The following is a 25,884-nucleotide window of genomic DNA, read 5'->3' on the forward strand; positions in this document are numbered from 1 at the left end:
TCCGTGCCCTCCTTGTGCTGAGGGCCCCAGAGCTGGGCGCAGGGCTGCAGGTGGGGTCTGCCCAGAGCGGAGCAGAGGGGCAGAATCCCCTCCCTCGCCCCGCTGGCCACGCTGCTGGGGATGCAGCCCAGGATGGGGTTGGCTTGCTGGGCTGACAGCGCACATTGCCGGCTCATGTCCAGCTTTTCATCCCCCAGCACCCCCAAGTCCTTCTCCGCAGTGCTGCTCTCCATCCCTTCATCCCCCAGCCTGTATTGATATCGGGGGTTGCCCCCGTCCCAGGTGCAGGACCTTGCACTTGGCCTTGTTGAACCTTGTGAGGTTCACACGGGCCCACCTCTCCAGCTTGTCCAGGGACCAAAAAAAAAAAAAAAAACCCCACCAAACCAAAAAACAAAAAACAACCTCACTTTTTAATTTCTTTCACTTACACAGATTTATTCCTTTTACTCTTCTCAGAGAAAGTTTCAACATTTTACTGTACTTTGTTGCTTTGGGTTCTGTGTAAAGTTATTAGAGATGTAAAGAAGTGGCTAGCAAACTGTAACTAGGAAAAAAAAAAAAACCACCCAAACATATTCATGTTTCTACAGGATGTTAGAAAAATAGGTTCATCCAATTTGATTCCTTTCTCTGAAAACCTGTATCCCAAACCCCTGACACTACAAATCCAGTGATAAACTTAAGAATTTCAGCATTATGAAAAGACTTTGAAAAGAGGATAGACAGTATTTATAAGTGTCAGTAGGTAACTGCCTAGACTGCTTTTTTGCAAAATCTGAGTTTTTTCTTTGTCCTAAGACAATTTCAGGTAGTACCTGTACAAAAGAATCTGAAGAAAGAGGAGACTAAATTTATATTAAGGCCAACTCTACCTCTACAGAAGACCAGCTTGTCATACTAGTGGGTATTTTATATTATACTTGCTATTTATTCCAACTTCACAGAAAAACACAAATGTTGAAATAAGCTGCGTTTAAAACAATGGTTCTCAGAGTGAAAGGTAGATTTATTCCTAAAACTTGTATTAGCTTTCTAATAAAATGTTTAAACACTTAACTTCCATCAAAGACGAAGAAAATTGCTCCAGCTAACACAGCCACAGTATTAGCTGTAGGTGAGGCATGACAAACAAATGAAAGTTAACCCATAACAAGTCGGGCATAATTGGTTTAGACTTTTGAGGAATAGGAAAGAAAAACAAATAATATCCAGTTGTTCCAGTTTCTACCTGCATTTCCTTCTGTGCCAAGGTTTGAACTTCTACTGGAAGGAAGCTGCCTGTCCTCCGCAGTGAGTCAGCTCCATCCTGAACATCTCTAAACCACTCCTGCCATCCAAGCATCTTCCAAGTAATTTATTTTGTGAACTAGACTGTTATACTTAATTAAAATCACATCAGACAACATAAAAGCTTACCACCTTCCTAAAGGTAACAATTCCACTATAAAACATTCCTTCATCAAATCATGACAAGTCTAGCTACCTCATTTGGTAACTATTTAAAATACAAACCTGCAAAGGTTCAGTTACTCTCCTATAAAGTCCATAGGATAAGAAGTACTAGAACTATTGAAGTTTTTCAAATAAGTTGGCTTAAAAAGAAACCATTTAGCTACCTTTCTACTTCTGGGTAATATCAGATTGCACCCAAGATCAAAAGTAGGGCTTTTGCCACTAAGGGGCTGTCTCTTAAGACAAAAAACAGCATCCTGCATTTCCATACAAAGAAGAATAGCCTGTTTCCTACACTAATTCCTGCAACAGCATTTAATGACTAACGGTACACATGCATCTATGTTTACTTCCAGCCAGAAACCACAGAGTACCTTGACTGGAACATCCTTTTTAGGGAGCACAGAATGACTCCAGTTCTGAACTCATCTGTTCATCATTTACCATACTGTCTCCCCAGCCATACCCATTTTGTTCTAAGACATGTGGAAGCATTCTCACAGCTCAGACTATGTTAACAAAGTTCAAAATACCAGCCCCTTCAGTACATGTTATGCACAATACTCGCGTCTACACTGAAAACTCCAGTATTTTTGCACTTCCCTTAGTCTCTACTGTAGGCAACTGGTCCTTGATGTTGTAGCACCGTCTGTATCTATACAAGATGTGGACCCAACCCACTACTATATGGGGCCGGATGGCATCCACCTGAGCGTACTGAGGGAGCTGGCGGAGGAGCTCGCCAAGCCACTCTCCATCATCTATCAGCAGTCCTGGTTACCAGGGGAAGTCCCTGATGACTGGAGGCTTGCCAACGTGACGCCCATCTACAAGAAGGGCCGGAAGGAGGACCCAGGGAACTACAGGCCTGTCAGCCTGACCTCGGTGCCGGGGAAGATTATGGAGAGGTTCATCTTGAGCGAACTCCACAGGCAAGTACAGGTCAACCAGGGGATCAGACCCAGCCAGCATGGGTTCACGAAAGGCAGGTCCTGCTTGACCAACCTGATCTCCTTCTATGACCTGGTGACCCGCCTGGTAGATAATGGAAAGGCTGTGGATGTCATCTACCTGGACTTTAGCAAAGCTTTTGACACCGTCTCGCATAATATCCTCCTCGGGAAGCTGGCAGCTCACAGCTTGGACAGGCATACTCTTCACTGGGTAAAGAACTGGTTGGGTGGCTGAGCCCAGAGAGTTGAGGTAAATGGTGTTAAGTCCAGTTGGCAGCCGGTCACGAGCGGTATTCCCCAGGGCTCTGTTTTAGGGCCAGCCTTGTTCAATATCTTTATCAATGATCTGGATGAGGGGATCGAGTGTGCCCTCAGTAAGTTTGCAGATGACACCAAACTGGGTGGGAGTGTCGATCTGCTCGAGGGTAGGATGGCCCTGCAGAGGGACCTGGACAGGCTGGATCGATGGGCCGTGGCCAACTGTATGAGGTTCAACAAGGCCAAGTGCCAGGTCCTGCACTTCGGTCACAACAACCCCATGCAACGCTGCAGGCTTGGGGAAGAGTGGCTGGAAAGCTGCCTGGCCAAAAAGGACCTGGGGGTGTTGGTAGATAGCCGGCTGAACATGAGCCAGCAGTGTGCCCAGGTGGCCAAGAAGGCCAACAGCATCCTGGCTTCTATCAGGAATGCTGTGGCCAGCAGGAGCAGGGAGGTGATTGTCCCCCTGTACTCGGTGCTGGTGAGGCCGCACCTCGAATCCTGTGTCCAGTTTTGGGCCCCTCAATACAAGAAAGACATTGAGGTGCTGGAGCGTGTTCAGAGACGGGCAACAAGGCTGGTGAAGGGTCTGGAGAACAAGTCTTATGAGGAGCGGCTGAGGGAACTGGGGTTGTTTAGCCTGGAGAAGAGGAGGCTGAGGGGAGACCTTATTGCTCTCTACAACTACCTGAAAGGAGGTTGTAGTGAGGTGGGTGTTGGTCTCTTCTCCCAGGTAGCTAGCGATAGGACGAGAGGAAATGGGCTCAAGCTGTGCCAGGGGAGGTTTAGGCTGGAAATTAGGAAAAATTTCTTTACGGAAAGGGTGGTCAAGCATTGGACCAGGCTGCCCAGAGAGGCGGTGGAGTCACCATCCCTGGAAGTGTTCAAAAAACAGGTAGATGTGGCACTTCGGGACATGGTTTAGTCTAGTCTACCCTTGATTGGTTTAGGTGGGCTTGGTAGTGTAGGTTAATGGTTGGACTGGATGATCTTAAAGGTCTTTTCCAACCTAGACGATTCTATGATTCTATACTACACTATGCGAGCTCATGTACTGTTAAGGCAATCAAGAACAATTTTGATTTTCAGTTAAATGAGGAGCTTTTCTTGATAGCACCAAGCATTTGAAAGGACATCTGCTCCACAAATGTGAAAACCCACAAACAAAAATAGAAGCAAAAGTGTACTTTCAATCAAGTTTGCAGTGTTGGTTAGAAGCCAAGCATTTACATAAGGTTTTCAGAGGATGTCAAATGCTGGGACAGAAATATAAAATGCAAGTTTTAATAAAATGACATAGTTAATTGTTTTACAAGATCCTGGATAACTTTTCAGAGTATGAAGGAGCACTGGCTGGGATTCAGATGACTAAGCACTGCAATAATGAAAACAGAAAGTGTTGTTATAATGCCTGTTGCTATATAAACAACCTTGGGGGATCAGTGAAATAATGCCTGCTGCTATATAAACAGTTGTATGTGTTTATACCTTTTGGGGGAAATTATGAAATTTTAGATTATTTGCACTCTTAACATGTTGCTTCCCTTTGTTTTATTAAATCTAGCTAGTTGTTCTAGCTCTGAACAGCTATGCGGGTTTACTGAAAAACTCTTAAGCTGCAACATTAGTGAAACTCATTGTGGTACCAATTAGCTCTTTAGATAGCATATCTCAAAACGAAACATGTAAAATTAATTTTCGTTTTTCATATTTAAAAGACTGTCAGTATACATCTATCACAGTTGGGAGGTAAATTTAACCAAGGCTTCCCCCCCCCCCCCCCCCCCCCCGCCTCCTTTTTTTTAATTAAAGCTTCTTGGGGAAGTAGGAGAGAAAAAAGCTACACAGCAAGCACTGATTATAACAAGTTTTTAAGTCCTTAATCTTGCTTTCAGAAGGAGCAAATAGAGGACTGCCACAGTAGTGACAGCCCTCATCCAAACAAGAGGAAGTGCTCAAATACACAGCTATTTTTATGGAAATGCTGACTTGTATCTTGATATGCCAACGCCTGCCTCCTTCTCCCAAGTGTATTTCAACGCTGTTGAGGTCCACCCTGAAACACAGATGTTTACTTTGCAATTCTTCTAAGAGTACTACACTAACAAGAAAAACAAGTTACATCAACAGCCTTGAAGACCCATGCCCTTCATTAATCCATTGGGCACATGCTTTAAAGTTCCTCAAGCTGACCTAGTGGATTTAAAAAAGCCTTCATTAAAGCCATCTTAAAGGCCTCCCATCACAATTTTGATTTAGCAGTAACAAATAAGGCATACAAACAGCCATCAAAGCAGTAACAGGAGATAGCAATTCCATTTTATGCTGTCCCTTCAAAGGCCGCTTACAGTCATGCTGTTATTTTTAAAACATGTTTAGTCTAAACTAAGCCTGATTTCCCCCCCATTTACAAGGCAGAGGCTGCTATCAATAAGATACTCTCCTCTTCTCTTTGATCTGTAACAGTGATAACTAACAGTCGAGATGCCGCAAAGCCACTGGTCCAAGACAGTCAATGCTACAGTTAGGAAATTTTGATCTCTATGTTACGGTTAAGAGTCCACACACATTAAGTTAGCATAGAGCTCTAACTGATTCAGTTCTTACAAACTGCATCAAATTCATACGGTAACTTTTTCTCACCCACCAGTTCTTACTACCCCAAGAACAGCCTGTCTCCCTTCCTCTCCTCTCAGGCTGGAGAATTTTAATTCACATCTGAAAGGCAGGGGAAATTCATGCATGAAATCTAAGTGCAGGAGTGATTCAGCAGCGAGCAGGGAAACTCATCTGATAACAGATCGAATTCCATTCTACCTTCTTTGATTTGCCTTTAATCATTTAATTTGCCTTTAACATTAAGCTGCTTCTTCCCCTCACATCCACCAAAATACGAAGTCTGAGCATTATTCAAACACAGCAGCAGACTGGACGCTAATGGTCAGCAACTTGTAATATTCTGACAAACATTTACGAAGTAGTTTTCTTCTAATTTTTAAAACTGAAATGTGATAATAGGCAACATTTAATCCTGGATTTTGGTTTCACAGCAATAGTGTTTATTGGAGATAGACCACAAGAAAATAAGGAAATAGGAGTACGTGTTTGAGTACATGCAGAACACACTGTAGAACTAAACATTTAGATGAGCCAAAAGCCACGTTTTCTCCAGGACTCTCTCGCTCGTATTCGTGAAGCCCTTCCTGAGAGTAAACACAATACCCCTCCAGAGAGGTCTCAAACATCAGCCTTCACGGTTCGAGCCTGGTGTCCCAGTAAGGATATGGGAAACCATTGTCAAAGACAAGCTGGGGGAAACAGCCACTTACATGAAAGTAACCTATTCCTGTAAAATTTGGTGGTTAGTGGGCTCGTTATAAAAATAACATATATGAGCCCCCTTGCCCATAAAGGTGCCTCTCATATACCATGACCATTTTACAGAAGGAACATTAAAAAAAAAAGCAATTTCGAAGATAGAGCAATTACTGGCCTCAGAAAAGCTTTCCCCCTTCCCCAGTGAAGCACTCAAATAACTAAAACCATGTTTACTGTTCGGCTGTAGTCTTGCTGCATTATAGCTTGATGAGATGAAACTATAGAGCATAACCTTTCCAGGTTCAGGTCAGAACTTCTTAAAACGCCTCACTATCACAAAGTGATGTTTATTGGATTATGAGACATGGGCACCCTTACTTCCTATGACCTCATTCATCCTGAACTTTTGTATTAAAAAATCATTACATCAGGCACAGAACAAAAGGTCAGATGTGCAAAAGGCAGACAGAGAAAGACAAGTAACATTTTGTACCTACATCTTAAACGTGACGTTTTCTTTATGCTTTTAGCTCCCCAAGCGTAATTTTGCACTGCACGAGAACATCTGAAGCTTGCTTTTTACCTACGAACACCAAAAGGGCAACAGTCTCAGGAGTGCACGGGGAGGTACAGTGAATTCACCCACCTCATCCTAGCTGGAAATCAGAGTGACTATAGCACAGAGCCCAAATTCATCAGCCAGGCTGAAAGGCTGCACGGCTGCATGGGGGCTATCCCATCAGCTTGTGTGGCAGATGAATATCCACACCCAAGCCTGTGAACTTCTCTCTGCTAGTGATGAGGTTTCAGACGAGATACAAAGGAAGAAATTCTTTACGCTGAAGGTGGTGAGGCACTGGCACAGGTTGTCCAGAGAGGTGGTCGATGCCCCATCCCTGGAAACATCCCAGGCCAGGTTGGACGGGGCTCTGAGCACCCTGCTCTGGTTAAAGCTGTCCCTGCTCTCTGCAGGTGGTTGGGCTGGATGACCTCTAAAGGCCCCTTCCAACCCAAATCGTTCTATGATCACTCAATGACAGTTCAGAGCAATATAATAAAGTTTCCGAATAAGCTTGGAGAAATTTGCATATGGTCCTACTCACTCCTGCATTTATTCATTACCTTCATATTTTGATAAATCCCCTCCAAAACTAGGCAATTTACCCATTTGGCATCAGTCTAGCTTTACCTTGTACCTTAAGATGTTGCAGAAAAGGAACCTGCAGAATCATTTCAGTGTGCATGAACAACACACTCCACTAGGTATTGCAAACACAAAGTCTTTCAGCTATTTATTCCTTTATGCTATGTTGGGAAAGCCCTTGTTTTAAAATGGGTAAAACTGAGATTTTAGCAGTTCTTCTAAAGCATTCATCCAGGTGAAACCTGCTCCTTGAAGTGAAAAGGCTCTTGCTTCGAGAAAGCATTAACTCAAAGAGCAAGTGATTCGGCCCATACCACAGAGCCTAAATGTAGGAAGAATTTAGGGGTTCTCAGCTCCCAGCCCCATCTTTCACCTAAGCTGCACTGCTTTCCACGTATCCATTTTGCTACTTCTAGTGGGCAAAGGAGATTGACTTCTAAAAAAGACTAGATTTTGAAATCTAATGTGAAGACCTCTCATTCAAGGAGTATAGAATCAATAGTTTAACCTGTGTAAGACTTGTTTTCTATCGGGATAACACCATCATTCAGCAAACACCAAATAGCACTAAGACAGCCCGATACTGGAAAACATTTCTCATATGATGGGGCATATTTCAAACTTAAAAGCGGAGCTCAGGAAGCATTAAACCAAGGTCTGCTCAGCAATGGCCTTCCTGAAAACAACTAGCAACTTATATTTGCTAAATTGAACCAGAGCTTGTTTTTTTCTGTTTACACAATATTAGCTTGAGAAATATTCACACGAATTCTGCACAAGGCTAGCAAAGACACAGTATCCCCTTTACTATTTCAAGTCTCTTGAAAAACAAAATACTTTCAAGCTCTGGATTTCCGAGCATTCTGGACTGATCAAAAAGTAAATGAGCCAATACATACCAGACGCTTTCATTCCTTTTGTTAGAGAACAACTTGCTCTAAACTTCAACCACAGTATATAACAAGCCTGAAAGGCATTTACAGATAATTAACCCGCTGTCATACCCAAAAACTTTCAAAACCGGATTTGTGCCCTGATGTGCCAAATCCTATGCATAGAAGTATGAGACAAACGTTGCCTCGCGGAGCACCAAACACACGTATTAAACTGTACAACAGAAGAACAAAGGACATGGGTGGGTGGAGAAGTGAAAATAACAGAAGCTCAGCAAAAAAAAGAAGTTACAGCTTGTCACTTGCTTGCTAATAACAGGTAAGAGTAATTTTTACACGTTAAAACAAGCGAGGTTTCAGGAAGCGATATGCATTCTAGCGTGATTTCCCCCCCCCCATTAAGAGATGGCAACATGGCAGAAAGTGAGAAGGCTCCTGAAGGAAGACACAGGCTCACAAATGGGGTCCATGAATTCCACAGGTGTTAACACTTCATATCTGAAAGTCAAGCTTTGTCTCCAGAGCACACACCCTGCTCATTAGGAAAAATTATACACCACATCTTTTTCCTACACTAACACATTGTGCCATGGCTTGATAACAGACTTCCCACTTTCCTATCTCTTCCAATTTCAAAATGTAATGCTTATATATACACTACATAGCAGTTAGACTTGGGAAATCACATGTGTTTATGTCAGCTTAACTGTATCAGGAATCCATTTTCCTTTTCAATACTGAATTTTGATTCTATTTTAAACACATACTTTTTTTTTTTTTTAAAACTTAGTGGGCTGAAGAGTTAACACACAGAGACGATGACAGCTACCAAGTACACAAGTGATCTAACACACAGAGCATGCTTGCAGGGAGTGCTCCCCAAAAATTATTTTGGAGAAGTGGCTCTAGGCACAGCTGGTGATGTCACCTCTCCTATTCACCCAACCATGCTCTTCACCCCACCTCATCTGCTCCGTACTCTCTGCAACCAGAGCAAGAAGCACAGCCTCCAGCGCTGCCTGGGCTCAAGCTGCAGGTGTGGTGATCAGGACAGGTTGGAGAGCCAAGAGCTGCTCCTCCGCAGAGCAAGTTAACATTGGCCTTTGCTGATCGGCACAGATTGCCTACGAGCAAGGACAGGCAGGCTTTCATCTGAATGAAAGGGTGACTGTTGTTACAGCTAATCCAGTCTCATTTCAACCTATTTTATCTTGGCATGGGTGATAGGAAAGGGGCGGGGGGGGGGGGGGGGGGGGGAGCCTTCCAGCAAGTTTGCAAAAAACATATGTAAATTCCCCAATTCTAAATGATCTGGCTAGGTATCAGCCCATTGCTACCCTAGGAGACTTTCAGGAATGAAACCTCTCCTAAAAGCTTTTGGCCCTATGCAGCTGGAGAAGGTACTTTGTGGTTTTTCAGGTGCAGTCCCTTCCTCTTAACATTAAAATGAATGCTTGGCACTTTACAAGATGAGGACTCGACTCTGGCTTCAACCTGTGCTCTTTCAAGAACACTTTTCCCTATGCAGTTAAATTGGCCGCAAATTCAGACAGTGCATTCTTTCTGAACTGTACGTTTTATGATCTTAGTTTAGGGGCCTCATAAAAGATGTAGTGTGCAAGTCACAGTATCCTACACTCAAAGGGTCATAACCACTGCATCTACACCGATACCCACAGAACTCTTAAAGACACTTCTGCTCAGTAGTGTTTATTGCCAAAACAAATTTCTAGGCCTAACATTTCTGCCGTTCAGCTTCCCATGGAAAAGTTTAATAGTTTCTATTATAAAGTTGATTTTCTCACATGTTAGATAGTCTAATAGAGCCAGGAACTGGACATCTTGCCTCATTTCACATTTAAGAGCTGAATTTCAGTTCAGTTTTTTTACATATGGCACTAGTAACTAAGCATTCGACTTTTATTCCATGCAGCTATTAGAAAGACAGTTTGACTGCAACTAAAATACGTCAAGAAATATTTTGCTTTTCTTCTGTGTTTCTGTGAATGTTACTTACCTCCTGCATTAGACAAGCAATTGAAACAAAAAGCACCATTCCCGTGAGAGCAGCGTTGGCTGATCAACATCTATAGCAAGTTACACAAAGCATGTAAATGTTGTCTGCCACCATGTGGACACAGCGACTCTGGACACATGAAAGGAGGGCTGGACACCAAGTTACTTGCTTGGATCTGTATAGCGTTGATGTGAAAACAAACATCCTTGGGGGAACTGACAAAAGATTGTTTGAGTAATTTTTTCGTGTCAAATAGCACAGTTCATCTGTTGCTAATGACTGTCAGATGAAAGCAGGACTATTCTTCAGCCAGGACTGAGCAAATCATGCCAATGTGGATAGGAGTGTCAGACTAACATCACTCAACAGTTGTCTGACAAAACAAATCAAGGCTGGATCAGAAGAGAAGCCTTGCCTTGCGAGGTGATCGTGAGCACGCATTCAACATGAACAGGAAAAAAAAAACCCCTTAACTCAAGCAGTGTAACAAATCAAAAAAAATTTCACAAAACCTGGAAGTGATGTCTGAGAAGGTATGCTCCGACTGCCACCAACTGCAGAGCCCCCCTGACAAACACCAGCGATGAACTGGTGTAAGACTAGACACAATCGCTCCTTAGCTTGGCCCTAGGGAATTAAAGAGTTGTAAACCAGTCCAAATTAATTTGATACCCAGTTTTGCGAGTCTCTTTTCAAGAGCCAGTAGTTTAGGCAAGGACAGAACACCACCGTTTCTGAGGCCACGTCCACTAAAGCCAGATGGAGGCAGTGACCAAGGTCACAGCAGCAACAGGACTCAAAGGGGTCTCGCAGTGATCGTAGTTCTGGCCTATGGTTCTATAGGGAAGCTGGGCTGCAACTCAGAATAAGAAATCCAGAAAATCTAGAGACAAATTAACTTCCACCCCCTTTGGTGGCTGACTGAAATACCAAATCATCATTTGATACTAGAGTTGCAAATAAGTTGATTGGTCCATGCAAGAAAATAGCTGCAGTAAATCCCCTTCTGGCTAGGACCAGAAGAAACGAGCTCTACAGCTATAAAGCAATTATTTCCTCTCCAAGCAATCTTGCAACTGGACGAAGATTAATGACTGTCAAGTATCATGCAAGAGACAACCTCTTGAATACCAAAAGGAATTGGAAGTTTCATGAACAAGATGGTCATGCTTTCTTCAGTGGCTACACATCATGTACGTATGGGCTAGAAATAACCAATACAGGAAAGAAACAATGTAATATCATCTCGTATATGACTTTGGGCCAGGTATTCTCCAGTAATGACGCCGTGCGTGCTCACTAAGGACTCACCTCAAGAAGGATGGTCATTAAGATAAGATCATCTCTTCATATGTAATGAAGAGCCTACACTGAAGTCAAGCCCAAGCAATCAAGGCTCTGGGAATGAAGGAAAACGACAGCAAAACCAGCCAGTAAGCATCAATAAAGCTTCTTTCTTTCTATCAGCCTGAGATTTGAAACTCAAAGCCACTGCACTCTCACCCCACACACACATTCTAAGGTTAAAAAAATATTTTAAAGAGCTGAGAGGAAAAAACCTGGAGCGCCAAGACCATTGCTCAAAGACTTGCGAGAGCTCAGCTTAGCAACGTCCATGTCCGTGCCCTAGCTGAGCTGTGTGCCACATGCATTATGTTCAGAGCGATGAGAACTCTCCAAGAGATGCTGGCTTGCCCACGCTGTGTGCTTGCTTATCACCCACAAAAACCCTCACAACGCTTCAGCGTGTTCCTCATATTCGTCCACTCTAACAGGAGGTTTTCATGGTGTAATCTCAACTCCTCCGCTGCAAAAACCAATACAAGAAGTTCATTTTCCTCCTAAAGCCTCATCTTCCTCAGATACTCCACACACATCCGTAACTTAGCAGCTGCAGAGTTTATGGGGCCAGCTACCTGCTGAATGATCTCTCAGGGCCTAATGCTTCTGAGAGCTGAGCCATTCACTCCCATTTTTAGCAACTGTATTGTGCTTCACCTTTGACAATGCTGTGGAATGACAGTGATTTTTTTGTTGTTGTTGATATTATTAGACATAAGTCATTAATTTCCCTTTGAAAAAAAAATAACACATCTGTATGTTCGTTAGAGTCAATGAGCTGAAATCTTAACTGGAAATTTATGGTCTTACCTAATATTATCCAACATAAAAAGCTACTCTGTGAACTTCGTGAGGGATTCAATTTTACAAATAGAAAATATGGGGATTGAAACAATTTGTGCTCACATACAGATGGAAGTTATTATGAACTCTCGGAATTAACACACATTGTTTTGACTTCGGAATGTAACAGCAAAGCAAGTTTCTCCAAATAAATGCTCTACCAAGCTAGCACTGAGCTGCTTCTAATTCCAGCTGAATTCTTCTGAGTGCAAGATGTGGTTTTCATTGTTATTATCCTGCTGTTTTACAAAACAGTACCACTTTATCTCTAGAAAAGTTTTTATTTCAGTAATTTTACTTAATATCAACCCAGTCTCACTTCTTCCCCACTCACGTTTCTCCTTGCCACCAGAACTCCAGGTAATTGTGAAAGGAAAAAAAATAAAAATCTGGGAAACCAGGGAAGCTTATACAAATGCTTTCAAGTATTTCTTTATGATGATAAAAGTTTTTCTGGGCTCTTTGTTTCTCACCCACAGTGATCAAGACTTGCATGAATGATTCAAGTAAGGTGATGGAGACCCAAGCTCTTCTCGAACGCTCCAGTAGAGTCAGCACTGTTCCTCCTAGACACCTCCAATCTTTCCACAGCAGCCAGAGGGAATTAAGCAACCGATCCGCATTTATTCGCGACACAGTAATTTGCAGAACTGGTTCCTTGAATTAAGGCCAACACCTTTGGGCCTTAAGAGGATTCCCTCAAAGGTTGTGATGGTCTAAAAGATAAGAGGCAGCTGCTCACTCTCCATCCAAACTTATTTTCACACATTCACATGAACTAAGCATATCTGGAAGCTTCTCTTGAAGCAGCCTTAAGATCTTCTAAAAGCTACTTAAATTCAACAGTTCCAGCCTCCAATGGAGAACACAAAGGATTCAAACAATCTCAGATTTCTAAATCAAGTCAGCCCCTGAGTACAGATGTTTTGTGATGTATTTCTACGTGTTATCTACCTGTTCTGCTTTCACAATGGAATTTCCCCTTGGCAGAACTATAAAGAGCTGCAGTATTTGACCAAGGATATCAAAACAAAGGTGACTACAACAGTTTATATGGACTTCAGTAACACTTTCCTGATTAAATAAGTAGAAGCCCCCCAAAAATTACGATTTACTTTTATTATGTTTTTATATTCAACAGCATATGATCCAAGCATTAACATGTGAACCACTGGTGTTGCACAAACCACTTCAAAGTTTGGCCACTGACTACTCTAGCTTGTACCAGCACCAGTGACCTCATGTAATTTTGGAAACTTTTAATACAAATACGTACTTAAAGTCTTCATTTACTTTTATGAGTTTAAACACATGCCAGTGATTTCAGAAACCAACTGTAAGTACTTGGAAGGCAACACGGGTGAGTGATCATGTGTTCAACTGTTCGCAGTCATTTAGAAATAAGACAAGAACAAAATCAGAACGAGAGATTTCAGTAGGTCTAACAGTGGTAACATCTCAGAGGCGAGTCAAAGAGAAAAACAGGAAAACAAGTGAAGTGGTGACAGTTACTACAAAGAAAGATACTACAGGCACAAGTGCCAACTAACCCAGACTACAGGAAATAATGGAAAGGCTACCAACTTGAGCTCAATGAAAAGTTCGTCATTTCAAACAAGAAAGAAGCACAGAGCGCTTGCATCACGTAACTGAAGGGCAAACTCCAGAACAGGAACAAGAACATGAAAGGCTGAAAAGCAAAGCAAGCAGCATCATGACTCACAAGTTACAGAATGAACTAATGTATTTACGTAAGTAGAGATTAAGGAAAGCATTGATTTGATAGTAAAGGAGAGAGAAAGCTATCAAAGCTTTTGAAGGAAAGAGTATTTAATCCCTTTTTCTCACTAGTGTTCCCTATGAAAGTCAAGTGTGAACAGCTGGCTGCCATTATTAATACCAGCAACAAAGAGTCACAGTCTAAGTTATATTAACAGCTTGGTTAAGTGAATTTCCAAGATTAGCAGGACTTGATTAACTTCATCTTAAGATATTTTAGCCTTTAAGTCATTTCAGAGCCATTGGAGGTTATCTTCCAAAGTACACTAAGCATGGGCAAGGTACCAGAAGTCTGGAAAATGGTAAATGCAATCCAAGCTTAAAAAACAAACAATACAAAAAGAAGCTTTACTTCAATTTGGGGTAAGGAATGAGGAAAAAGTGGTGGAAGAGAGAACTGGATTTGGGGTAAGGAATGAGGAAGAAGTGGTGGAAGAGAGAACTGGAAAAACAAACCAAACAACTAGAAACTAAGCATAAAAAAGATCAGATTTTTCAAGAATAAAACAGTCAGATCAATCTAATTGCAAGCCTTACAAAGAGGTTAGAAACTGAAATGTCATATTTCTGTTGGAATTTAAATAAATCTGTTGGCACTTTATGGTGAAATATGCTCACAAACATGCTGGGGAAATGGGATATTGAAGTATGAATGAATACAGAGCAAGTACGTACTCTTTGGGTGTAGTTAAACAAAGGTTCACTGCTGAAAATGGAAGTGCTAGTGAAGCGGGGCTCCACCTGGGTCTAGGCTTCACCCCAGTTCCATTCAATATTTTAATTAGGTAGCCTGGGTAAAGAATAGGCTCACACACAGATAGCACAAAGCTGAAATTGAGTTCTCAACCTACCCTTCCCCATCTTCTAGAGTTATGTCACCAAATCAGAGACATGATTAAGAAGAAAAAGGGGCATCTGAAGTACATTCAAGGTTCAGCATTTAAAACATTAATTAAATGAGTCTCCTGCACAAATTCAGAATTGACTATTTTGTTGCTGTGCAGAAGAGACTTGGGGTTTCTGGTTGCACTGAATCACAAAATTCACTGTTGCAGGCTGTTAAGAGTACAAAAGTACAAATCTATTGGAACATAATGAAATGAAAAAAACCGAAAAGACCTGTGAAACATTTCTCCCATCCTACTCAATGTTTTGAAGGCAACAATTGCACAGCTTTGGGCACTTCAAGAAAGATGTGCATTCAGATGGAGAATAGGAGACAACAAGAATGCTCAGGAATTAGGAGACATTGTATGAGACATTCGAGGCCAAAGGCTCAGTGCCGGGTCCTGCACTTGGGTCACAACAACCCCATGCAACACTGCAGGCTTGGGGAAGAGTGGCTGGAAAGCTGCCTGGCCGAAAAGGACCTGGGGGTGTTGGTCAACAGCCGGCTGAACATGAGCCAGCAGTGTGCCCAGGTGGCCAAGAAGGCCAACAGCACCTTGGCTTGTATCAGGAATGGTGTGGCCAGCAGGAGCAGGGCAGGGATCGTCCCCCTGTACTCGGCGCTGGGGAGGCCACATCTGGAATACTGTGTCCAGTTTCGGGCCCCTCAGTACAAGAAGGACATTGAGGTGTTGGAGCGTGTCCAAAGAAGCTGGTGAAGGGTCTGGAGCACAAATCTGATGAGGAGCAGCTGAGGGAACTGGGGTTGTTTAGTCTGGAGGAAAGGAGGCTGAGGGGAGACCTTATTGCTCTCTACAGCTGCCTGAAAGGAGGTTGTAGTGAGGTGGGTGTTGGTCTCTTCTCCCAAGTAGCTAGCAATAGGATGAGAGGAAATGGGCTCAAGCTGTGCCGGGGAGGTTTAGGTTGGATACTAGGGAAAATTTCTTCACAGAAAGGGTTGTCAAGCACTGGAACAGGCTGCCCAGGGAAGTGGTTGAGTCACCATCCCTGGAGGGATTTAAAAGACGCATAGGGACATGGTGTAGTGGTGGACTTGGCAGTGTTAGGTTAACAGTTGGACTTGATGATCTTAAGGGTCTTTTCCAACCTAAATGATTCTATGATTCTATTCTATGACATGACCCTTGAGATAACACTTTAGAAAGGCAAAGTTGTCTTTCAGTGCATAAAAGTTTGCAAAGAGGAAGAGGATTAAATGAACAGATTATTATAGTAAGTGATTATGTGGTTAAACAGAGGCAAGACAGATTTGGATTAGATGTCAGAAAAGACTTTAATGGCCAGGACAGCCAATCACTGGAAGAGACAGGCTTTCTTTCAGGGAAAGTTATACAAACATCTACCAGGGATGCCCTAGGACTAGGCAACAGTCTAAACAGCCTCCCCAGGTCCCTTTCGGGCCAACTTTTTGAACATTTTCTGAATTCCATACCAAATGAGCTAGCAGCAGGTATTAGTATCATCTCAAATACAAATTTGTAAACTTTCATGTGCTTGCCAACATAAAGGATGATTTTTAAAATACATTAAGAGCAAGGAAGTAAGGATGATTAGAGGACTACTTTTTTTTTTTTTTTAAATATAAAGTCATGCATTGGCAAGACTAAAGGTTGTTGTGTTTTCTTATCATAAGAGTAGAATACTCCTTAAAGTGATAATGCAGCAATGAGAATGACACAAATGGATCTTCAAGTATGACAGCATAAAATAACCAGAAAACATTTACAATTTTTGAAACAGGGTGTACAGACTCATAGTACTTATTTGAAAAGGAAAGGATTCATTATTAGCCAGCAAGCCCTTCTCCAAGCACCACAAGAGAAAGTCTGGAGCACAAAGCAGTATGGTAAGTGAAGACAATGATTTGAAGAACGCCTCTACTAGTTCACAGATGTTCGCCATAGAGAATAGCATCACAAGACAGTAGGGTGCACACTCATGCCATATTGACATTAAGCAGATCATAGATACTCATAAAAAAAAATCTTAGTGTACCAACCTGTGCTATATTTTTGTTGAGAAGATACACTCCATATTCAAATTGAAGCTTCTCCCCTCCTTTTGGATATAAAGGAAATCTGATGGGAAAGAAAAAAAGAAAAAAGAGCATTTAAGATGCAATTATTCAGATGCTTAAGTAAACTTCAAAAAGCCACAGACTCCTTTTCTGAGAAGGTAAAGATTTAAAAAGCCTCCCTTGCCGACTTCTCCCAGGAACCCCCTCCACAGGATGTACTTAGGAACCCTCTGCATCTCCAGTCAATCAACCTTTAAAAAAACTGATGTCAAAATTCAGCTAATGAATTACATTTTCTAAAGTATTTTAGATTTTTGAAAGATGCTTTATGACTCTCCCAGTGCTGCAACATTCCTCTCACTAAGTGAAGCATGTTTTAAGAAGCATGCAGTATAATACCAGATCCTACCTTATCCTTTTGTATTCAGCCATTTGTATTAGATTAGCTCATTTCCAAATAGAAATAATTTTTTTAAAAAGGTGTTCTGGTTTGATTGTTATTTTGTGATTGAAAGAGCACAAATCTCTTCACACACAGAAGACGTGTAGGCTCATTTATCAACACACCAGAAGACGACTTAGAGAACACAAGGAATTCCTCTTCTTTCAACAAGCTTCACACACGCACCAAAGGCTCAAGTCAGTTACCGCATCATAAGTCATTGCAGCCCTTGCAAATATTATATTCTTAATGTTTATTTCTCCTATTTAATAAGTAAAGCATTTTTCACAATTTTAAATAACCTAGATGTAGCAAAAAGCTTATAAGAAAGTAGCATAGCTTATTTCTGTCTTAACCGCTTAACCAAAACTTTAGTCCCTAAAGCATTGAAACTGTTTGACAGTCTGCATTAAAGAATATAATATAATATAATATAATAAGCAAAGATTCCTAGAACATATGCATAAGCGAAGCAGTTCTCTAACAGTTTTCTTATTTGTACACTGCATTTCTTAGGATTGTCTTTTGACTCTTCCTTACCACCAGAGGTTATGAGGCCATCATGGTCAACGCAGTAACCTTAGTACAAACTGAAATTTATGTTTATGGGAACTACACCATGAAAAGAGTTTTCGCTTTTTCAAGAACCGTATGTTCTGTAGCTCACGATCAAGATGCTGAGCGTATTATCTGCACAAACCCCACATTACATCAGAAATCAAAGTCTCTCTCAAATATAAGATAACAAATACAGGAGATCAATATCTACTAGAAACAACACACATTCTAGAGGGGTGATTACGCAAAGTGTATTTTATCATCAATCAGCCCCACAGTAGAGTACATTTGCAACTTTTAAGGAGAATTATATAGCACCATTAAAGCTAAAGGTTAACAGGTCATGATCACAGCAGATCAAATATTAAGACGTCAGCTGCAAGTTTTATGCTACTTTCAAACCCACTAGGTCACTTCAAGTTGAGGAATATAAAAATCACCGAGAATAGTATATATCTAGCTCACCTTGCTTAATAGATCTATAAATCCAACTAGTTCCCCACATAAGAAAATAAAACCTTTCAAAGTGAACACATGCTACAAAAATTCCACGACGCATTATCCTAAGTGTAAAATACAAATCAAAAGGAATTAATTTCAATATCTACAATTACACTACCCCAATAGAGCAGGATTTAGATTTAAAAGATACCTTTACAATTAACAGTATAAAACTCATTCAAGCTTGACAATAAAAGCACCATTAGGAACACAAGCCATGTTTCACTAGAAGATAGTATTTCATTAAGTCACTAGTAATGGGAACCATGTATTCTATTATTAGACACAGAGCTCTTCAACACATGCAGTATAGAAAAGAGGTTAAAAACTTTTAACAGTGCTCACTACTATCTCCCACACACAGTTTCTTTTAAGTGGTAAAGATTAAGCTTTTCTGTTTATCCCATCGGTCCTGCTTTTTTGCTAATATTCACATTTCTGTCCTTTAACTCCCACTAATTAATCTTGAAAGACTCTAAACTACATATAACCTCACGTCAGCTTTCATAACATAATCATTTACATGAAAGTCTTCAAAAAACGTCAGTGGCTGTCTTTGTGTATGCACATTTATGACTCGGAGAAAAATATTACCAACTTTTATGTCTCGTTCTTTGTGTGTTATCTTGCTTGCCCGTTAAACCTGGTCACAAGCAATAAACTTAAGTAAGAGGAACCACGACATTTTATATAGTGCTTCATTGAGTATAATTGAATGCAATTTTAACTGCTGGCTCCCTACGTGAAATTCTTCTTGCCTGCTCCTTAGAAAAGCACGACTACAAGCTAAGTCTCTCACTTTGGCATGCTGTAAAAAGTTAAGTCTGTTGTGTAAGGTTTTAGTTATACTTGCTCAAAAAAATACATTTGAAAACTACTTTAGTATTTTTATAATCACAAAGCAATCAATAAAGCACAAAATGGCATCTGCCTGCCTATTCTACTCCAATAGGTACCTTCCTTGTTTCCATTCTTGCTGGTATGTTTAGGGGGGTGGGGGAATCATTAAGCTCCTTTAAAACAGAACACAGATACTTACTCTAAGATGACAAGTTCAAAAGAATAAGTGTGATACATTTAGAGGAAAGAAGAAAAAAAAAAAAAACCCCGAAGCTACAGGTGTCTGTTGTGCAATGACCATAAGAGATCATCTGAGAGAAGCTATCAAGTAGTAGGAAACTTCTAAGTACACTCAGAAGCTGAGCTCTGCTCCTCCTCAGAGCAGTACACTTACACACTGTAAGGAAACCACACACCTACCATGCTAGCAGGCAGTAATTATGAACAAAACAGCTTCTGCTCTGAGGTTCAAAGTGTGCCCTTGTAAAAATACGTTGATATTTATCTTACGACTATGGAATACTAATTTTCAATAGTGTGTAGAATTCTTAAACACAGCCCTAACACACCCTGAGTTTACAGTAGATAATTCTATTCCTGTATATAAAGAGCACACTGCGTGGCTGGCATAGAGCAGTAATAATTTTAACAGTGACTCACAAAGAAGATCTTAGTTCAGACAACATTAACTTGATGCAGGGAAAAAAACACAACATTTAGCAACTTGTAACAGGTTAACCCCATTTGCAGTTGTTTCTGCACCTCGTGTTTCCACTGTACGCAAGGCTGTTCTTGCTTCACTTAAGACATCTGACATGTCGGCAATGGCAAGAGCCCGTGCCGGAGAAAAGCACAAGGACTAGTAGTGATAAAGGGAATAACAAGCTAGCAGGCACGTGGAAAGGCAGCTTTAGCATCTACAACAATTGTGCCAAAGATGCTGAAATTAAACAAGTCCCACTCTGAATTCAGAAGGTGGAGAACACCGTATAAGAGTGATCCAAACTGCACACAAGACTGATTTTAACCAGATGGTCAATATGTGCCTTTAAGATCTAAGATAACATATAAAGAGGATTCTTGATCTTAAAAGCTTACGTTTGTTTTGGAAGTTTTATGTTTTGCTTATTTAATCCTGAAGGACTGTGACAAATGCAAAGTTTATTAATTTCTTTGAGTCATATGTGTTCTGTTTTATAGGACTCACTGAGATACAAGGCAGATGACCTGTGTTACCCAGCTGTACCACACTGCAGGAACAGAGGCAAACCCATAATAAATTGTAAAACATACACACGCATTACATTTTTAGACATATAGCTTACCTCCCCTTTCATGGCACGTTGCTTTGGACAAAAGTTGTATTCTTCTACTTGTGATACCACAATGACAGAACAGTTTCTTCCATAGTGAACTAAACCAACATCGTGCCTACAGCCTCAAAGCACACACAAAGCTTATACTTACACTAATACAGTCAAGACCCACATTTCCCCAGTCTCACAAGAAGAGGTTTTGATTGCCATTTCTCATGGGCGACAGTAAGAAAAAAAAAAAAAAAACATAGAAGCAGTTACAAGGCACTTTTAATCATCTCTAGGTAATTTCATTTTAGCAGAGCTTAGAACAGAGATGGCAACCTAGCTGCCTCCAACTTACCTCTCTCCCATCTATCCTGCTTGGAGGGTTCCCAAAAATAAGCATCTCCTGTCTACCTGCAAGCTTAATTCCAACAAGTCCACATCAACTGCTTTATTTCAACCTATCCCTTATTCATTACTGCCACACTTCCTAAGCAGACGTCAGCTGACGGGTAAAGAACTCTTCAGCTTAAACCTGGTTCAAGATAAAACAGCATGGAAGTTGGAAGGAAGCACATTATTAACAGTGAGGCAAGAAACTCTCCTCTTCCATCGAAGGCACCTAGTATTCAAATCAGGTACTATTCTTAGCACTAAAATCTTGTGTTTAACACAACTGGATACCACTAACCGTTAAGCAATTCTAAAAACAAAGAACTGTTGGGTGTTTGAAGTACACAGGGCAACTTAGTTTCAGTCTATTTACACATAAGGAGGTTTTGCTGATAGGCAAGAGTGAGCAAACAAGTTTGAGTGGGTCAAGGCTTAGAGTACTGCTGATCTACATAACTAAACATATCTACCTGTAAGAAACTCAAGCGAGACCAGCAAATCAAAGTGTGCACTCTAGTATCAGAATACAGATTAGTGCAAGCCTAAGAGGAAGAATCTCTAATTTCCTTGTAAACTGCCCAGGCAAACAGGGGTGGAAAAGGAAGAAATCCCAGCTAAAAGGAGTGGCTAAGTGAAGTGTCAACACTGGTATTATTTTATGCTGTAGACTCTATGTGAAAGTTTCTAGAGTACTAGGCCTCATTAAACCCTCCCAAAAGAGTTGTGAAAAGCAAAAAGCAAGGCAAAGGTTATGTGCTTTGTTCACAGAAACTCTGATGGGGAAAAGTAATCCCAAGTCAGCCTTTTAAAAAAAAAAAACAAACCCACACCTAGGGCTGAAAGTCTACCTTTTCTCCAAGTTAAAACCACAGAACCAGCACCCTACCATCAACAATGGAATTAAATTTTGATTTCTTCAAGGATCTTGCAACATTTCACAAATGCTAAGTTTTAAAATAGTCAGTTTGAACATTTGCATAAGAAATACCATTCTGATGGGTATCAAGCTTACACGTAGCCAACTACACCATCAACAGGACTCTTAGGAAGCTGTTACATTGCAGCCAGTCTTTAATGAGATTTTTTTCCTAACGTGTTATTTAGTCAAGTAGCACACATCTTAGGCATAACAAGCATGCAGCTATACCTCAAACTGAAATGAAAAGCATAATCTTACTACAGTAAATCACATTTGTAAGGTTACAAAGAATGTAGACACAGTACTAAATTGTCAACTCTGGTTTAAAAGTCCTTCTATTAAAAAAAAAAAAAAACAAACCCAAAACTAAAACCCCAAAACTCAATAGATCATTTCCAGTCAATATGGAAAACTATTGGCAGCTGGTTGCCATCATTTCCACTCCAGCTGAATCATTAAGATGCAAGCAGCTAAACAGAAATATCAGTGTTAAAATAAGGCAAATTTCAATTTTCAGTTCAAGATATATTCTTGAATATGTCTAAAAACATTTGTGGTCTGGAAGCAGTGTAGGATAAGCAGAGAGGAGTTTCAATGACCGCCTTTGCCAGCTGCACCTTTCCAGGGGCCTGAAGACATTTCTACGGGTGCTACGACGTCTCTGCAGCAACCCAATCCAAAAGCTGCAGCGTGCCACACGAGACCGCCAGCCATCGCTCCGTGCTGCTCTAACTACCCGTTCATCCAGACACAAGCAGATCATCTTATAATCAATGCTACAGGCACAAAGAAGTCCAATGTATCCTCGCTACGGCAAGTTCAAACCTCCCTGAATGTCAGCTATGGTAACGCCTCCCTCTAAATAAACCTCGTATCCCTCCTTGGTGTAGGAAGACTGTCTAAATTACAGTCCAGTGTTGATTTCAGCCTTATTTTCTATGATTCAAGGCATAACGAAGGAGACTATGCTTATGTGCTGCTGAAAGTAAGTCTGCGAAATTTCAGCGGTAAATGGTAGAGAAAAGCCTCTTGCAAGGACTTTTCTTTTTCGTCTTTACAGTTTAAAGGTGAGATGCCTACAGTTTGGATCAATCAGGCTTGGTGGTTTATTTCCTTATAAAAAAGTATTAGTTCCTTCTTAATGAAAGAAAGGGGTTTAACCCATCTCTTACTGACTTTTTAATATATGGACTAAACCACTGGTTTTGATAAGGCAGCATGGGCAGCAGGTTTGCTACTGCAATGTCTCCAACCAAAACTGCTCACTAATACTGACATATTTAAAAATCAGAAAACTACAGAAAAAAAGGTCTCAAAGATTGCTTACGTTGCCCACAGATATTGATTCTGGAAAACTAGAGGTCTGTTTCAAAACTAAAAATCTGGAATTAGCTTAATTTCAGTGTTACAAGCATTAGGACCACCCTTCTTATAACTCATGAATACAGTGTCCTAATTATTCTACTCGAACCACTAAGAACTTCTCTTCACTGTCCTACTTTTTGCAGCTGACCTTAGACAAGTACTTATCAGTCATCAAGATCTCATTTAATTTTATATCCTTAATCTTTAGCTGTTTTACACAGTAACTTCAGTGTTTGATGAACATGCAGTAAATCACCACAGGCCTGTTGGTTCAGTCAGATGGTAACTGTTAGGAAAAGCTGAAAGAATCTTTATTCCATACATTTATTTCAGACCTCAAGTATCTCTTATGAATTCAAGTCCAAATACATTTACTGTTGTGTTCTGTGATTTATGAACTCCTCCATATCCAGAAAGATCACATATGTACCAATATATTGGTGGCCAATTTTTATTGTCTATAACCGCCTGTCTTTAATACAAACTATTTTTAAAGCTTAAGGAATTGCTTCATTTTTAACTGCTTTCACCTGCTTCTACTTTGGTATTACACCATATGTTTTAGATCTTTTATTTTCTCTTCTGTTCAGACTTCTGACATATCCCAAATTATATTAAAGTCTCAAAGTTTAATCTCTACTTCAGAAAGCTCTTTAGGGAAGAAGTCAGTAAAATAATGATTCTTTTTTTTTTTTAAAAAAAACAACAAACCACACCTCACATCTAACTCTTTTCCACAGGCTGAAGTGTGACGCAATTTAAATAGTGTATTAGATTCTATTTGGCAAATGAAGGTAAAATTCCAAATCTAGTTTGGAATTGTGTTAGATAACCTTAATTTTTAAAGTGATGCAAAAGCTCATGGACCGCCAATATTTGTAGGTTTGCAAGCTAAATCAACAGCAAGGACATTTATGTTTTAAGACGACTCAATTATCCAGTAGTTAACTGAAAATCAGACACTTACTCCACCAACTAAATGAAGCCGATACCACTGTATTTTCCTATCTCCATAGTTGCAGTACCTTTGATACTTCCTGTCCAACTGCATCCACCATACTTGTCAGAGAACAAACTTGACATGGCTTTTCCCGTCACTTCTCATGTTCAAGGACAGTAAGCAGAATGGCTGCAGGGAGATGACCGCAGAGCAGACTTGGCAGAATGCAGCTGAAACCCAATTATTCACTATTATACAGATAAGGAACTGATGCAATTTCTGTGAGTGTAACAGTCACTGGTGTGATAGCAGAGAGTCATCCATCAGATCTAGGGAACAACTGTGCCTCACGCAGCTCTACCAAAAAAATAGGGCAGTTTAGAAAATTACAAATTTCAGGCTTAAGCCCATGGATAGGACACCCTATATGAAAACAGAACTAAATAGCCCAATCCAGATAAGATAATGACCTGAAAAAGTCACAAGTTCTTGCTGGATATGACTGAAGGATGAGGAGTGTACAAGAACAAGGTTTAAATATTTACTGAAGTTTGAGTTATTTCAACCTCACCCCCTTTTAGGGGGCTGCGAGGGGGACAGGCAGGGGAGGAAGGAGCTAGTGTTTTCCCTCCAACCTAACCACATCCTATGGCTCATTGTAAAGGAATGTTGTATCCAGAGGAGAAAGCTTGCGCTGTTTGAAAGTGCTGGGACTTTTCCGAACCAGAAGAAAGCAAACCTTGAAAGCCTTTTAAGTGAGGAGGACTACCATTGTCCAGCCAGTTGACTTGAAACCACTATTCCCCAGGACACTTCAAATCATCAATATTAGGAAAAGTAGGCTGCTAAAGAACCACAGGTACCAAAATACCCAGCACTTCCAACCTCTTAGCATTCCACCAGAAGACCAAGGCACAAGAAGTGTTGGCTGCACAGCTTCAAAACCTGTTTCCTTCTCAGATAAGCTGTACCACGGTTATATCAGCTTCAGAGCAGAGACTGGCACAGCTTTTAGGTAGCAGACCCAAACAGCTGAGTGCCTGTTGGAAGCAACACAACAGTACGAAACTGCCTTCACCACCAGACTTCGCAATTACAGAGATGCAACATGGAGCACTTCGGATCCTTTTTAGATCAAGCTACCAGTTGATGGTAGAGGTCACAAACTGACCTTAGGGGGACTACTAGCCTACCACTAACAGCTAGCTAGTCTGCCAACAATCAGCATGATTGGAAGAGTTTTAAATGAAAAAGTTAAGACCCCCGCCTGGTGAGCAAAGCTGAAATCAAATGAAAAGGCAGAAAAAAGGATTACAAGTGTGCACTCTGCTTTGTTAGAGAGGAGATTAAGACATGAATATGAATCACAAATCACAAGTGAATTCAGGTTTGATTACTATATGGTTTTTAGTTTCTACTTGAGAGAAAAAGCTGTACTTGTAAAACAAACTTGATGACAAAAATACAGACTGCCAAGGGAAAAAAAGCATATCCTCATTCAAGCTTTACACAATACATAGATAATTAGTTTACTGGGAAAGGAAAACATATTGGCAGTTTAACTTTATGAAATGTATTTTCAAAATACCTATCTGAATAGCTCAACAAGAATATAATCGAAAGCAGAAGCACTGCCATCTTTCTATTAAGAAGTGTAACTGCTGTGACCTTGCTCTTGGAGAATGCACAATAGCTTCA

General features: G+C 40.7%; 1 protein-coding gene across 3 annotated transcripts in view; it reads right to left on the bottom strand.

Moving 5' to 3' along the window:
* The window catches only part of UVRAG (UV radiation resistance associated), a 101,937-nt gene that overhangs the window by 16,893 nt on the left and 59,160 nt on the right, over positions 1-25,884 (bottom strand). For all 3 annotated transcript variants that reach the window (XM_075721333.1, XM_075721348.1, XM_075721341.1), the window contains one exon: positions 16,910-16,988. In XM_075721333.1, coding sequence (XP_075577448.1) covers positions 16,910-16,988 — 79 coding nt within the window. The remainder of the gene's footprint in view (positions 1-16,909; positions 16,989-25,884) is intronic.

The sequence above is a fragment of the Pelecanus crispus genome, chromosome 1, assembly GCF_030463565.1.
Source record: "Pelecanus crispus isolate bPelCri1 chromosome 1, bPelCri1.pri, whole genome shotgun sequence".
In the NCBI taxonomy this organism is placed as follows: domain Eukaryota; kingdom Metazoa; phylum Chordata; class Aves; order Pelecaniformes; family Pelecanidae; genus Pelecanus; species Pelecanus crispus.